The sequence below is a fragment of the Centruroides sculpturatus genome, unplaced genomic scaffold, assembly GCF_000671375.1.
Source record: "Centruroides sculpturatus isolate CEXI.00-Female unplaced genomic scaffold, Cexi_2.0 scaffold27, whole genome shotgun sequence".
NCBI lineage: Eukaryota > Metazoa > Arthropoda > Arachnida > Scorpiones > Buthidae > Centruroides > Centruroides sculpturatus.
In genome coordinates this window covers 800510-815566 of record NW_019384318.1, presented here as the reverse complement: position 1 = coordinate 815566, position 15057 = coordinate 800510, and the positions used below count along the sequence as shown (strand labels likewise).

Genomic DNA, 15057 nt, shown 5'->3' with positions numbered 1-15057 from the left:
TAAAACTATAGTTAACTAAATACAAATTTAGACTTCCAAGGAAAAAATATATCTGTTCATTTTTCTCTTCTTATAAGTAATTAATACTTCACATTCAATAAAGTAACTTTTAGCTATGTTCCAAAGCATGCATTGAAGGTGCATCTTATTCATAAAAAGCTTAGAAAATGAGAATATACACATTTAATAAATTTGAAAACTGAAAATGAAAACTATTGAAAAACTAAATAAAGAAATTTAAAGAATCCAAGTCTACATTTAGCAGATATGCATATATAAAATAAATATTCAGTATGTTAGATATGCTTTAAACTAATTTTTATTCAAATTTTTCTCTGAATTTTTTATCAAAACACACAAATACTATTTAATTGTTTCAATAAAAATGTTTGCTTTATCAGTATATCACTGCATCTGTGTCAGTGTGATTAATTAACAACATAAAGGATGATGGGATATGAAACAGAAAAGTAGAATCATCTTCCATTTTCTTTTCAAACCAAAAAGAGTAGAACAGTTGTGAAATGCAAGAAGTGTTGCATATTTAGTCATTATAGAGGTGTTTTCTATATCTCAGAAAATATGAATTGACTTTAATTCGATAAAGTAAAAAAAATTAATAATAATAAATCTTAACGGCATGTAATCTAACATCTTAACTTAATAATAAATCTTAACGGCATATAATCATTTATAGCTGACTAACATAATCATTTAATATATATACTTGATGAACTTCACAATTATCATCAGTATAAATTCATTCATTTTCGAAAAGAAATTCTCAAAAAAATTAATTTATTGTGATTTTGCTTCTATCCCATCATTGTTTAAAAACTAACAAACGGGATCAGAGAGGGTCATAATTTTGGTACAGGACTCTCTTGTAGTATATCTATTATACCCATTATTCTGTAGTATGTCTCAAAAGAGTCTTAGACCAAGATTATGGACTTCTCTGCTTATATTTAAGAAGAAAATTGGTTGTGTGCTGTTTAAAAGGAAAATAAATTTTCCTTTTAAACAGTAGAAATAGCTTAAATTTATGCAAAATTCAATTAGTTCAGTTATTATTCATAAATTAAAGCTGTCGTTTTAAAATATCTATCAAACAGTAACAACCATTTTAACTAATTTTAGTATCTTTATATTGTTCCGCAACAGTAGAAAACAATTCACTTTGATTTATAGACTATATATCAGGTGTTTATATCTTTAAATTATGTAATAATTCTATTAAATAAATGGGCATAAACAAACAACATATAATACATTAACATAGATACTGAATAATATTACATTTTGCTTGTTATGTTCAAAAAGAACTAGAAATGGGCATGTAATAAAAAAACTGTAAAGCTATAATTTTTTGTAATTTATATATGGTCAGTCTCATTCATGAATTCTTGGGACAATGATCATAAAACATCACGTGTGCATGTAATAGTTCTTATTTCCATTAAAAAATTCATACAAAACATATTTGAAATTTGTCATGGAAAGTTTGGAAGAACAGAGAATTTTATATTAAATTGAGAAAAAATTCAACAGAAGTATATACATTATGATAAAGCAAGCTTTATAATGTGAAACTCTATCAAAATGAGAATATTTCAAATGGCATAAACAATTCAAAACTGAAAAATTTCTGTAACCTGTGATCAATATATAAATGACCCCAAACTGCAAGAAAAGTGTAAAATCATTGTTTACCTAGTAAATTATAGATATGTAATCAGTAATGGAAGTGCTACTGCAATCAGTTTATTCACATAATCTAGTTACTAATGACTTTTTCTTTACCCAAAGTCAAAAAATAATTTTAAAAAGAAAATGGCTTGAGTCAACAGAATTTATACAATATGTATCAAACAAATTTTATGATCCTCCAAAAAAAAAAAAAAGCTAAATTTTTAAATGTTTTCTGAACTGAAGAAATTGTTGGAAAAGTGTATTAAGCTCAGGATGATTCTAAAGTTTATTAAATTCTGATATACATTTTGATTTTTTGATCCATTCTTGGAACTTTTTATGCATGCCTTATATGTTGCTATTTTACTGTTTAAATGATATATTGATATATTACTATGATATTTCAAAAAGTTCTTTCATCAGATCCATGAAAAAAGGCAAATATTTACATTTTTTTGTGAATCTGGAGACAAAATTTACATTATGTTATGAAGTAAAATCAATTTTATATAAATTTGTGTGTTAATGAAAAATTAAACACTTAATTTTGATTGTAAAGCACAGTATTAATATCTTCATTATCTTCTACTCACTCAAGCCTCTCAACTCTGAAAATCTAACATTTTGGATATATTTTCAGAAAAAAGGAAGGAAAAAATCATTGTTACATAAAAGTTAAAAAGAAAAACAAAATAAATTACTACAAAAAGTACTAACAATTTGGTACTTTTCAGTTAATGGGACACCAGCTGATACATACAGCAATGGTAAGATTAAAGCTCTGAATCCAATTCTGGAGGTGGGTTTCACACCACCACCAGAATTGTTGACCCTTCATGAGATATTCATCTTCAAAGGTCAGTTTTTTAACACGTATCAGTCTATCCCCTTTTTTGGGGATAGACTGATACGTGTTAAAAAGGGGTAGACATGAGCCAAGGTGCTTGCTATCACTCGTACCTCAGCACCTAGATAAGGACAAGCCTCCACACCTCCCTAAAACTATATAACATCAAGTACTCCATGAACAGTCAAGTAGGCTCTCGAAGCTGGTACAGTCGTGTGGGCTAAATTGTTAAATGCAATAGTCTTTTGCAATAGTCTTATCACATCCCGTTAACCAAAATGAACCAACAAGTTTTTAAATTATCTCAATTGAATCAAATAGAAGTTTTAAAAGACTTCATATTAATGAAACTACTGTATCATAAAAAGCTGAAGTTATCTAAAGAAATATCTTAGGAATTCTATATATTTTCCTCTGTATTGAAATACCATAACCAATAAAGAGCATGAAAAGAAGAATATCTAATTATATGCAATGAAATAACTAGAACAATAACTGAAACAAGCAATTGTAAAAATAAATTAAAAAAACTAATCGAATAATACAATGAAGAGAAATATTGATATTCTTGATGAGACTAAACTTAAGAGAATATTTGAGATGAGAAACAATAGTTAATGCTTAAGTTCCCAGATGAATGCTCTTGTTATTAAAAAAAAAATATTTTATAATGTAAGAAGTGATTAACTAATAAAAATTTATTTGTATTCTTAGATTTTTGAATTATCCAAAAACATTACTAAATATTTAGTCAAGTAGCTGATAAAGATATATTAGATATATCATAAAGTAAATAATTTTTAGTTTATAATAATAATAATATTAGTAATGTAATTTAAATTATCTGAATACAATATTTTAAATATCAGACACTATGAGAAAATTAACTGATTTATTTGAGTTCAGTTGTATGTATATTTGGCTTTGATTTTAGTTTTCTAACATTTTAATTCTTTAATATTTAATTGAGCTTAATCGAGTTTTCCTTATTCACAAAACTCATTTAAAACAAACATAGGAAAACATTAAATTCACAAATAAAATACATGAAAAGATAATGCCAAGCAAGTGATGCCTACCATTTATACACACATATATATATGTATAATGTAATGAAATCGTAATTATGCATATCTATAGAACAGTGCCGGCCTGAGGCAAGTTTTAGGATGGAGCAAGATCCTATTATGGCACCCCCCTTGGTTGCCCCTTTAATTTCCTTTACCACTGAGGCACCCCCTAGGACTTAGCGCCTGGAGCGGCTGCTCCGTTTGCCCTATGGTATAGAATAGCGGCTCTGCTATAGAATCATACAAATGATTAATGCAGAACTTATAATTTTCTGTAATTATAAATATTGAAATGCTAATAATGTTGCATTTAAGTTAAGATTAATTTCTGAATTTAAAACTTTAACTTACTAAAAAGAAATAAAACAGATATAAAATTTAGCAATGGAATATTACAATTATATTTAATATGCATCTTTTATAAATAAAATTCTTTAAAATATTTGAAGTAAATAATAATTTTCATTTTAAACATTAGTATATTAATAATACTTTTACTAATACTTATTTTATTTGTATATTTTATTCTATTAATAAATGTACCAAGACCTTGAGATAACAAGAATAAGCAATCAAATCAAATTGCAAGGATTTCAAATAATCTAACCTGTGATTACACTCAATTATTAAGGATCGTTGGAGATAAATGGGTCAGAAAACTATTGTTCGATTTGAATACTATACTTACAACTTAAAATACAGATATTTTTAGTTATTTATATAATAAAATTTTAAATCATCACCATTGATTATTTTGAAATTTCATTTTTTGATTAAAAATTAATATAAACTAGAAACAATTTTTTTTTCAAATCAAAAACTTCTGAAGGCCAAAATATATTTATATTTAAAACACTAAACTTAAGAAATTCATAAATTTTGCAGAAATATTTTATTAAAAAAATATGTCACATTAAAATTATAATTACTGATACAGTCCTTCATAAAAATCATAATTATAGATTCATATACAGAAATATACAGTAAATATTCATATATAAATATATAAATTTTTATATGAAAATATTACACAAAACATTTATCATCTTAAATTTACCAAATTTCTAAAACTTTCAGACTTATTTGTAGTTACGTGGGTAAAAAGTTTAATCTACCAGATTACCAAATATGAGAGGCAGATTTCATCAAACTAATAGCTAGTCTGATGAAATCCAGTTTTAGATATTTGGAAATAATTTTATTTTATACTTTATACTAAAATATTCAACAATAACAACAACAGAATACCTATCATATTATAATATGTGAATCATAAGCTATTTATATAAACAACTTTTAATGTTTCGGTGATATTTTAAATATTAACACATCATTTTTCTTTAAAACATTTTAAATTTTAACTCAACTTTTATAATATGTAATAATTTTGCATTTTAGAGAATTGCTAAAATTTAAAATTACTTAGCAAAAATAGTATTATCATCTTGTATCTAACTGTACTTATGTTTAAAAGTGTATCATGTGTCCATTACATATAGCTTGTGCAACATTTTATAATTGAAGAAATATAACTAACTATTTAATAAACTGGATATACATTAAGAATACACAACCAAAATACCAAACTCCAGCATATTAAGTTACCAGAATGGTGGTGAACCCTTCCCTTTTGCAAGAAAATTATTTTCGACATCGCATAACAAATACTTTTAATTCATCTACCGCTATCACGTAAACGACATTCTTCAATCGACGGCTTTTTCTATTTTTTTGACCGTACGTTTCTTACGCTTCGTTCGATTATAGAACCGATCTAAACCAACGACGACCATTTAAAACGATAGATAATATTCGTTCCGACATTAAAGTATCTTTTACACGCTACATTTTAGTGTTTCGGTTACGTATTCTGGAAGATAAACATAATCAGTTTCCATCACTGTAATAAATAATATTTTTTACATATAAAAAGTAGACACAACAGCGAACACATGATATAATAGTAGGAAAAATGCTACTGTCTAATATCTTTAATTCACACTTTATCCAAAAGACTGATAAGTTATAACAAAAGACTTTGATAATAATAATAATGATGATAATTTTTCTACTTAATATTTGTACGTACATAATTATTATTACTCATGTTACACCTTTTTCATATTAATGCAGACAACAATGACTTATATATATTTACTAGTAATTAGACATGACAATTTTATAAAATACCAAACAGCATTGAGACGAAAGAAAGAAAAACAACCAAACGACGCCGAGACATTTAAATTACATGCACCATTTAAAAAGTTGTCGAAACACAGCAAAAAATTTATGACGTTATTGCTCAAGCACACTTGTTTATGCATTTATAAGCTATTTTATTAATAATCTGGGAGATAACTTAGAAGTCATTTTGATTACACGGTCTCATCAATTTATTTAATCTCTACACATTTAAAACCTCACTGGCTCAGAAATTTTAAATGTTTTAGTATAAAAATTGTGTAGAAAATGTAGAACTGACGTAATCACAATAAAATCGAGCGAATTTTTTCTAATAAAACGTGAATTTCGTGCAGTTGGAGTGTGTGAATGGGAAAAGCATTGACCTTAAAAGTATTTAAATGGTGTAAAGTGTATACTTACTTCGGCTAATTGTTCGTCCTGTTCTTGATCGTTGATATTCAAGCCATAAATTCCCGAATAAGCCATCCAACATTCGACAAAAAAATGAAGAAAAAAAAAACAAAAACAAAACACCAAACTTTCTCTTCCAATTCACCAAATTAATAAGGGAAAAAAATATTCTACAGACCACAAAAAAGCACTAATTTAACTTATTATCGACGGTAATCGACTTAATTACTCTTTAACAGTTCGAAACCATCCGAATATTTATTTACTAACGATAAAATTATTAATGTTTTTCCTTCTTCGTACCAAAACAGTTGACGCCATCAGCATTCACGTGACTTACGCATAAATGACGTCTTCACTGTTGCCGGATATTGAATAACGTTTTATTACTAAATTTTTATTTATTTTAACAATATTTAATGTTTTAGCGTTAATTTATTACTTTTAATTATTTGTAGTATAATATTACTAAATTAAATTAATGTTGTATTCTGTTTAATTAATTTATCTTTTTCGTCGTGGAGGATTGATGACGTGTAAAAATTGCTTTGTCTCTAATGGAACGATGTAAAATAACATACAGAAAACAATAATCTGTCTTTTTTAAATTATACAAAATAAATTTTTTCATTCGAAATAAATTCAAGCTTTCGGTAATTGGCATCATGAGTAGTTCACGTGAACTACTCATGATGGGACCTTCCTCCGCACCAAGCTAACCCGGGCGGGGTCCCCTCTCAAATTCTTTGCATGTAGGCAGAATGGAACCAGGACAAAGAACCTGCTCCATTTTGGTTTACTCAGTCTTATTTTTATATCGCTTTTGTTTTCGACACTGTTGTACATAAAAAACACGTAGTTAATCAACAATTAACTTTATTCCCTCTCGATACAACCGACTGGGGTGACGACTACACAAGAACTCTCCCCGACACCCGAAAGGTATGTTGGAATTTTCACCCCTGACCCGACACCCAGATCAAGTTACTACAGATAAGTCACAACGTTACAACACTTATATCCAACGGCAGAATTCGTTGCGCCGCTCTTGGAAAGGACACCTCCCAGCCTCATCCACCGCATCGAGACAGTCCTAAACGCGGCCCTCCGGACCACACCTCCAGTGTCCTCCAGAGTACATTACTTCCCTGTATTCAGAGACGGGATTCATTCCCCTTGCACACCAATTGCGACTGACGACATTCTGCCACGTCCTCACTCACCTCTCCAGAGGGACTTTTAGCCCTCTCCAAACTATTTAAAACGAAGCCAGGGCTGGCTTCTATCGGTGGCGGCAACATCAACAGTCTTATATTACGCGAGCACTACCCCTTATCTAGCGGGCAAATTTGTCTCAAACCCGTATTTACCGCTAAGCGTCTACCCCTCTGGACATTTCCCAGCTCCTCTCCATCATCTACTTAGATCTATTTTCCACCGGATCTTGTCTACACCCAGCTTTATTCACGAAGCAACTACCCGCCAGTGGCAAAATTGGGCGCTTATCGGCACGGACGCACCGAAATCACCGCTCCGTAACGCCAAAGGGATGGTTCTCCTTTCCGACAACTTTTCGGAAGGGAAAACCATCCCTATGGCGTTGCAGAGACTTTTATTTTCATCCGCCAAACTGGTCGTTTTCCTTATCGTAGCCGATCAAGGGGCACAGAGTCGGAGAAAATAGCAGCATCGGCTGAAATCTCCATATCCAAAACACAAACAGAAGAAGAAAGCCACGTAGCTGGTGTCCAACCAATAGACGAAGTAATAGTATAGTAGAAGTAATAGTAGATTTTAACTGACGAACGGATTTTGTGATTAGCAATGATAGAAAGTGAGCAGCGATACGAGCACTTGTTTTATTCGTTTCCAATGTACGATTACTTCTTGATTGTAGTGGCTGTTTTAACAACAATTTCTGCGATTTATTCCTTCTTCAGGTTAACAACAAAGAAAGATATACAAGAATAATTTGTTATAAATTCATTCTGAGATAGAACAATATTGAAAAATAAAAGAATGGCTGGTGAGAGAAAGTCCGATTTCGTTTTCTTCCTGATCATTTACTTTGTTTTTTTCCGGTAGAGAATACGAAGTAATGGTTCTAAATTAAACAAAGTTTCCAAGGTAAATACAAAATCGAATTGTTAATTTCTTGTAAATTATAGATGACCTTCTACACTTTCTGGTTACACTTCATTGGCATTTAATTGCATATTGTATGAGGAAAATGTGAAAAATTGTATTTGGATTCATTACAAGACAGGTTTTGCAGCTTACATAAAGTGTCATGCCTTCTCTGAACAGACTCGGATCTCTGACAATAATAGAAAGTTAATAGCGATACGAGCAATTGTTCTATTCGTTTCCGATGTACGACTACTTTTTGATCGCAGTGGGTGTTTCAACAATTTCTGCAATTTATTCCTTCTTCAGGTTTATATATTTGCACTTTCTACTTCGATTTTTTCACGATTTCCGTAACGAATACGGAGAATGGGCCGTTATCACCGGCGGAAATGCCGGCATCGGACGGAGTTACGCTTTGCAATTGGCAGAAAAAGGTATGAACGTAATCATCGTCGGCAGAGACCAACAAACTCTGCGAAGTACGGCCGAAGAAATCGAGAGCACTTATGGAAATCGATGCCTTTACATCCGAGCCGACTTGTCGGAAGAGGGTGCCGTACGTGACGTGGTACAGGAATTACAAGGCAAAGACGTAGGATTATTCATCCACAATGCTGGTTTTTTAGGCAATTTACCTTGTCTTTTCTTAGACGAAACGACGGAAAACGTGTTAAAAATAATCACGTTGCAAGTAACTTCTGTGGTGCAGTTAACTCGTTGCGTTCTACCGTGGATGCTAACTAAGGAGAATGGAGCCATGATATTCGTTTCCTCCATCGCTTCCATCTTCCCTGTATCACGTTTAAATGTCTACTCGGCTTCTAAAGCATTTTGCACCTTCTTTTCCAGAAGTGTTTCCGCAGAACGTCTCGGTAAAGGACTGGACATTCAGACGCTTATTCCGTATTACGTGTCCACCAAATTCATCAAATTCAAAAAAATCGACGTGATAATTCCTACCAGCGATCGTTACGTGAGGGATGCCATTCGAACTTTAGGAATTTCCAGTTACACTAGTGGATATTGGTTACACGAGATTTTAAAATTCTTTATTGAAATTCGTCTCACAATGCTATGGAAATGGTTTACGTTAAAATCGATGCTCAGAATAAAGAAACGTTTGCAAGGTATAATTATGTTTCGTGAGAAATAATTTAATAGTAATTCTCTCTTCTCAACATTTCAAGCAATTCTGCTCTACAGATTTATGTAAATGCTTAAGAATAAATGTATCAGTAAGTAAAAGAAGTTTGTAAACATTTTTATAAAGTTTGCAACAATTATTATAGTCCAAAAACCTTTATATTCGATCATGAATAAAAATTAGTAAATATAAAATTTCATTTACATAAATATTTTGATAATTTTAGTAGTAAAAAATGCGTAATAAAACTTTAATTCTAATTATAAAATGTATTATTGTAAGTTCAGTTTTGTTATCGTAAAAATAAATACATTGTGAATACAATTTGCTTTTTTTCTTCTTCATGCCTTATCCAGTCATTCCTGACTTCGGCAAGAACTCGGCGCAGGTGATGCGGTCAAGGTGAGTCTTGTGGAAGTTAGTACCAGAGTTGTACCCCCGTTACCAGCTCTGGGTAGAAGTGTTACGCGAGGGAAATAATACTTTCTGGGAGATATTTTAAGGGAAACTGGCCCTTATTCAGAGTGAAGATAACCCGGAAAACTCCACGTGGCTAGCCCCCATCCGAACTCCCAGTGTTCAGGGAACGGAACCGCTTAGCCACTGGTGGGCCTGCTGTTTTTCTTCTTCCATAAGATATTGTTAAAATTGAAATATTACGAAGCAATATTTAAGGAAATACCTAGAATAATACAAGAAAAGTTTTCACTGCAACTCATCTGAATTGTCAGAAAAATAAACACGATTGCGAAAAATTTCTATTAGATCAAATTTACGATATAATCCTTTTTCCAATAACTTTCCTTGACCAATAAATTTCGCTGATAACCTTCAATTAAAATAAATGCCGAATAATTGATAGACCCGGTTAGTAATAGTTGTTTGAACAGTTTCTACTTGAAAAACTTTTATAATCACACGGAGATGTGAAAGTAATTTGATACAGAATAAAATTACTTTCAGGGAAAAATGTTTGAATTGAAATGACGTGACTTCCATTCAATAAAGCTGAAGAACATGTTTGGCTATTATCTTGTTTTGGTATAGATGAATTTAAAGTAATATGCATACCTGACATTTTAGTTCTTTCTCTAGCTTTGCTGTTAGTTATTTAATTACAAGTGAAAATAAAGATTGGCTTATCAGTGAAAAGTTTTATTATTCGTTAAAATTACTCCCGTATTTATCATTCAGAGATTGTTTTCTTCCGAAAAACCTGGTTACGTTGCAGTGTTTAAATTTTACGAATTATTTCTTCACGTAAAACGTTTAGGAAAAAAGTCAATGTCAATAAACAAGGTTATTGAAGTTGGGCAAAGTCAAGCCAGAGATGTGTTTTGAGACTTCATTCTTTTTAATAACTTAATTTTAATTGTGTGAAATACTTTAAAAGGCAAACAAAATTTTTGAATAATTGTATATAAGGAGCATTGATGCTATTAAATCTTAGAGGTGGCCATATGTCCTATTTTGAGGGGGATCAAACTATGATATTTAATGGTAATTGGCATTTACAATATTTTTAAAACTGAACACATGTACCTTCAAAATTAAGCCTTTTTATAATAATAATAATATTTGTGTTAATATGGCTTAATATTTCTTCAACATATTTTTTGCCTTCCAATTCAAATTTATTACACAAACATTTTAAAAAGTTTTCAATAATTAAATACTGGAGAAAAACTGAAGTATGTTTATCAGAAATTTATTTAAATTTAAAATATTGTTTGATCTACATTTTACAATATTTAAACAGTTACCCAATAAAGAAACATAACAAAAAACCACAGATATTCAATGTTTACCAGCTGAATTCTTATTATAAAGTGAGAATTCTATAGAAAAATAATTAAAACTATGTATTAGTATAAGAATAGGTGTCTTTTAATTTATAAACGTTAATAGAATATCCAGTTTCACTTTTTACTGCCGCTATTAAATTATTCGGATGTGACTGAGGACAATGAATTCGATGGACAAAACGAGAATCTCTAATTCTGTAATATTTATTACAAATTACTAGCCATTTAGTTATAGAACCAGTTGAAGCTGCAAACAAATAATACAAATCAGAATACTTAAAAAGCCATGCCAACATAATAATATACAATGCAGAAGAATACTTACTACTAATGTACACGTCAGAAAAATCTGGTAGTACGCTGAAATCGGTTATTTCGTCCCGAGACGTGTACGAATCGAATTCTCTTTTCATAAATCTTACATCGATTAACGTAACCTACAAATAATAAATTAGTAAACATTCCGATTGACTAAAGATAAAATGGTGCAACTTACAGCTTGTCTGCTTCGAAATACAACTGAATTGAGACCGGAATATTCCATTCCTAGAATAATTTCATCCGTAAAATTATAGACTCTCTGCGATCTTGGACTTTTTATATCACTTAATACGACATTTCCCATTGTTTCAAGATGAATGAGAACGTCTTTCATTATACCATTACCAAATCGAGGAATGGGTTGGTGTACTATGTATGGTAAACCCACATTATCAGATGTAATTCTTCGAATTACAGACTTCATCTACACAAAATTAAACATTGTTAAATTATATATTATAACAGTATTAAAAAGAAATCATTTAAGAAAGAATCTCACCATGTAATCCCAGATGATGCATTCATTATCACTCTTCATAGTAACTATGTTGTTAGGATCGCAAGGATTCCAGTCACAATTAACAATAGTATCAACATCATCATTCTAAATTAATAAAAGAAAAATTAACCATTTATACATAAAACGTCTAAATATTTTAACAAATAAATTCAACTACCTCAAGGAGTTTATCTACAAGCATTAATCTTCCTTCATCCAGATCAAAAAATTTGATATTATTATCCGTCTTAACTCCAATTTGTGGATACATTTCATTTTCTGGTGCTTTAATAATACGAAATGGTATACCTGGTAAATCCTTATGAGACGAATAACCAATTGTATCGCCTACCAAATTTAGAACTTTCATCTATAAACAAAAAACAATATGATAAATAAAATGCCATTAAGATACTCCCTAGTTTTGAAAATCCTTACTTGATTTACGTCTCTTCCTAAACAATGGAATATAATCTTTGTATCGTATTCTGTTTTAACAGAACACATATTACTGCTTAAACAGAGTGTCTTGATACTAGACATACTATCCAACATCAATTCTTCTGGTAACATTTTAAACGTAACTGCTCAATTTTTCCCTTGCAAAATGGTTTTCAAACCTGTTTCTATTATACATAAACAGTAATAATTAACACAAACGAAAATTCTCGATTTAGAAATTTTAAACATAAATTGAGTTCGTAAGAAACAATACAGGTCGTGTTAAACAACGAATAATTGTTAACTGTTATCGTAATTAACTGCTACACGTATTAGCTGTTTGCAGTTATTATACCGCTAATTTGCATAAAAATCTCATTATAAAAACACGAACAAGTCACTTGTACTTGATCAAAATTTTAAATTTATTCTTATTAAAAAAAAACAATATAACAATACATTTGTTGTGTCTATCATAACTGTAGAATTCATATCTCGAATGTGACGTAGAATGACTATCGAATGACGTTTTTTTTTTTTCTCTCAATTAGATTGGTTAATTTCTCTGTGACGATACATTAAGGTTTTTAAAAGTGAATTTAACCTTCTTGGTAATATACTTAAAATTGCGTGTGGAGCGATCTGTTGTAATATTTTAAAAACTTTTTATATTTTTAACTACAGTAGACTCCCCTATAACACTGTAGATAATTCCGTGTTGTATGAATTTCGTGTTGTACGAGTCACTTAGATTTTATAAATACGTGTGCCGGGCTGTGAACGGCTTACGTATTTGTAAAATTTAAGTGACTCGTACAACATGAAATTCATATAACACGGAATTATCTACAGTGTTATAGGGGAGTTTACTGTATTATAAAATGACAAAAAGCTTGATTTTCAGGGTAGCGATTGGATTTATAAAAAGATTATAAATGCTAATAACCAGTAAAATCGTCATTAAGTCGGATCCTAGTGGAGATACACACGACCTCCATTATTTCCCCCACCCACTCGACCTTTAATTAACTACCAAAATTTAACAGCATCGATCCTCCTAATACCCAAACTTCCCTGCAAAATTTCAGAAATTTTCGACAAAAAGCATGGGAGTTACTGAGCTTCAAACCGGGTGAACAAAATCGTGCCGCATACGTACATACAGAAATTACCCCCGAAATTGTTTGCATTTCTCGACGTTTCAAGATGTTCTAAGTCCAAAAATGTAAAATTCTAGGGGGGTCATATTTTGACTCATAGCTAAACTTTCCCTCTGTTAATATATAACATCATAGGAGGTGGTGAAGGGCCGCACTCATAGGTATAGCCCGGGAACCAGAAAAGGAAGGAAGAAGTAAAGTTTGTATAAGAAGAGGGTAAGGTGAAGGTGAAAAGAAGTGAGATAGGATAGTTGAAAGTTGTTGATGGATCCATGGGCGCCTGCATCGCATTTAATTGGATTGAAAACAAAGTGCATAATATTTACAAAGATGAGCATACAATTACAGTAGTACATGTTTTTGTGGCGCGATAATTGAGAACTATTTTACCGATACGCGTACATAATACAAGCTTGTTGAGCTGACAGAAGCGTGTACAATAAATTTTTCAGGTATCGTTCATGGTACTAACATAAGAATGGGATGCTTTTAATTGGCTAGAAAAGAGAATAATGTCACCTAAACAGGCCAAAACAATTACGATGTGACAATACTGTTCGTAAACCTGCAGTTGGCACCCATGGGTACAGTTACACGCACAGTAGCCCTTAACAGAAAACACGTTACACCTGACAAACAACACGACCTGTAAAGTCTAGCTTTTAATTAAAGTTTAATTAAAGTCTAGTTTAAAATTTAGGATGAGTGCCTAGGGAGCACTTACAATGTTACCAAAGAAGACAAAGTATTTACAGTCGACCCCCTATGACACGGTAGATACGTTCCGTTTTATGATGAATCAATTTTGTACGAGTCCTTGCCAATCACAGCCCGACACGTGTGAAGTTTACGGACTACGGCTGTTTGAAAGGTTTTCTTCCATAAAATTAATCGATTCCTACACTAATTCGACTCAACATTTCCAAAACATGTATAATTTTTTGGGAATAATCCGTATAAACTATACTATAAACAAAAAATTGTAGGATTACTTACCGAGTGTGCACCGTTCGACATTGCCATTGCTTAAGCTTGTTTTCGTCTCGGAGCAGCGCACCAAACGGCGGCCGCGATTTCTGATAAATTATTTTTCTGCGAAAAATTCGTTGAATTTTGGAGACAATATAATTAATATAAATAATTTTTATCGCCGTTGAATAAGAAATGTTTCTTTCACAAGAAATGTATAAAATTACAGTACTGTCTTAGACTTACGGTACCTAATTTACATACTGTACAGACGATAGTTCGCCTAAACTCTTAGTAGCGTAGCGCCAGGCGGCAGAAAATATATATATAATTATAATAAAGTTACAGTAAATTAAGTTAATATATAATTATATATATACA

At 31.0% G+C, this 15057-nt stretch overlaps 3 protein-coding genes across 6 annotated transcripts in view; 1 reads left to right on the top strand and 2 right to left on the bottom strand.

The window, feature by feature from the left end:
* Window positions 1–6553, bottom strand: part of LOC111624527 (E3 ubiquitin-protein ligase Nedd-4-like) — a 104640-nt gene extending 98087 nt beyond the window's left edge. For both annotated transcript variants that reach the window (XM_023367401.1, XM_023367392.1), the window contains exon 1: window positions 6217–6553. In XM_023367401.1, coding sequence (XP_023223169.1) covers window positions 6217–6282 — 66 coding nt within the window. In that variant the 5' untranslated portion in view covers window positions 6283–6553. The remainder of the gene's footprint in view (window positions 1–6216) is intronic.
* Window positions 6554–8578: 2025 nt separating this feature from the next.
* On the top strand, window positions 8579–9490 carry LOC111624126 (inactive hydroxysteroid dehydrogenase-like protein 1). Its single transcript, XM_023366916.1, has one exon. The coding sequence runs from the start codon at window positions 8579–8581 to the stop codon at window positions 9488–9490; it is 912 nt and encodes a 303-aa protein (XP_023222684.1).
* A 1725-nt stretch (window positions 9491–11215) lies between these two features.
* Window positions 11216–15057, bottom strand: part of LOC111624488 — a 13495-nt gene continuing 9653 nt past the window's right edge. For 2 of the 3 annotated variants that reach the window (XM_023367346.1, XM_023367355.1), the window contains exons 2-7: window positions 12545–12732; window positions 12285–12476; window positions 12107–12211; window positions 11783–12031; window positions 11612–11723; window positions 11216–11533 (exon numbers count right to left, since the gene is read on the bottom strand). In XM_023367346.1, the coding sequence (XP_023223114.1) occupies window positions 11340–11533; window positions 11612–11723; window positions 11783–12031; window positions 12107–12211; window positions 12285–12476; window positions 12545–12679 (987 nt within the window). In that variant the 5' untranslated portion in view covers window positions 12680–12732 and the 3' untranslated portion in view covers window positions 11216–11339. Of the gene's footprint in view, window positions 11534–11611; window positions 11724–11782; window positions 12032–12106; window positions 12212–12284; window positions 12477–12544; window positions 12916–15057 lie in introns of those variants that run through there. The other variant, XM_023367339.1, reaches the window with a different exon arrangement.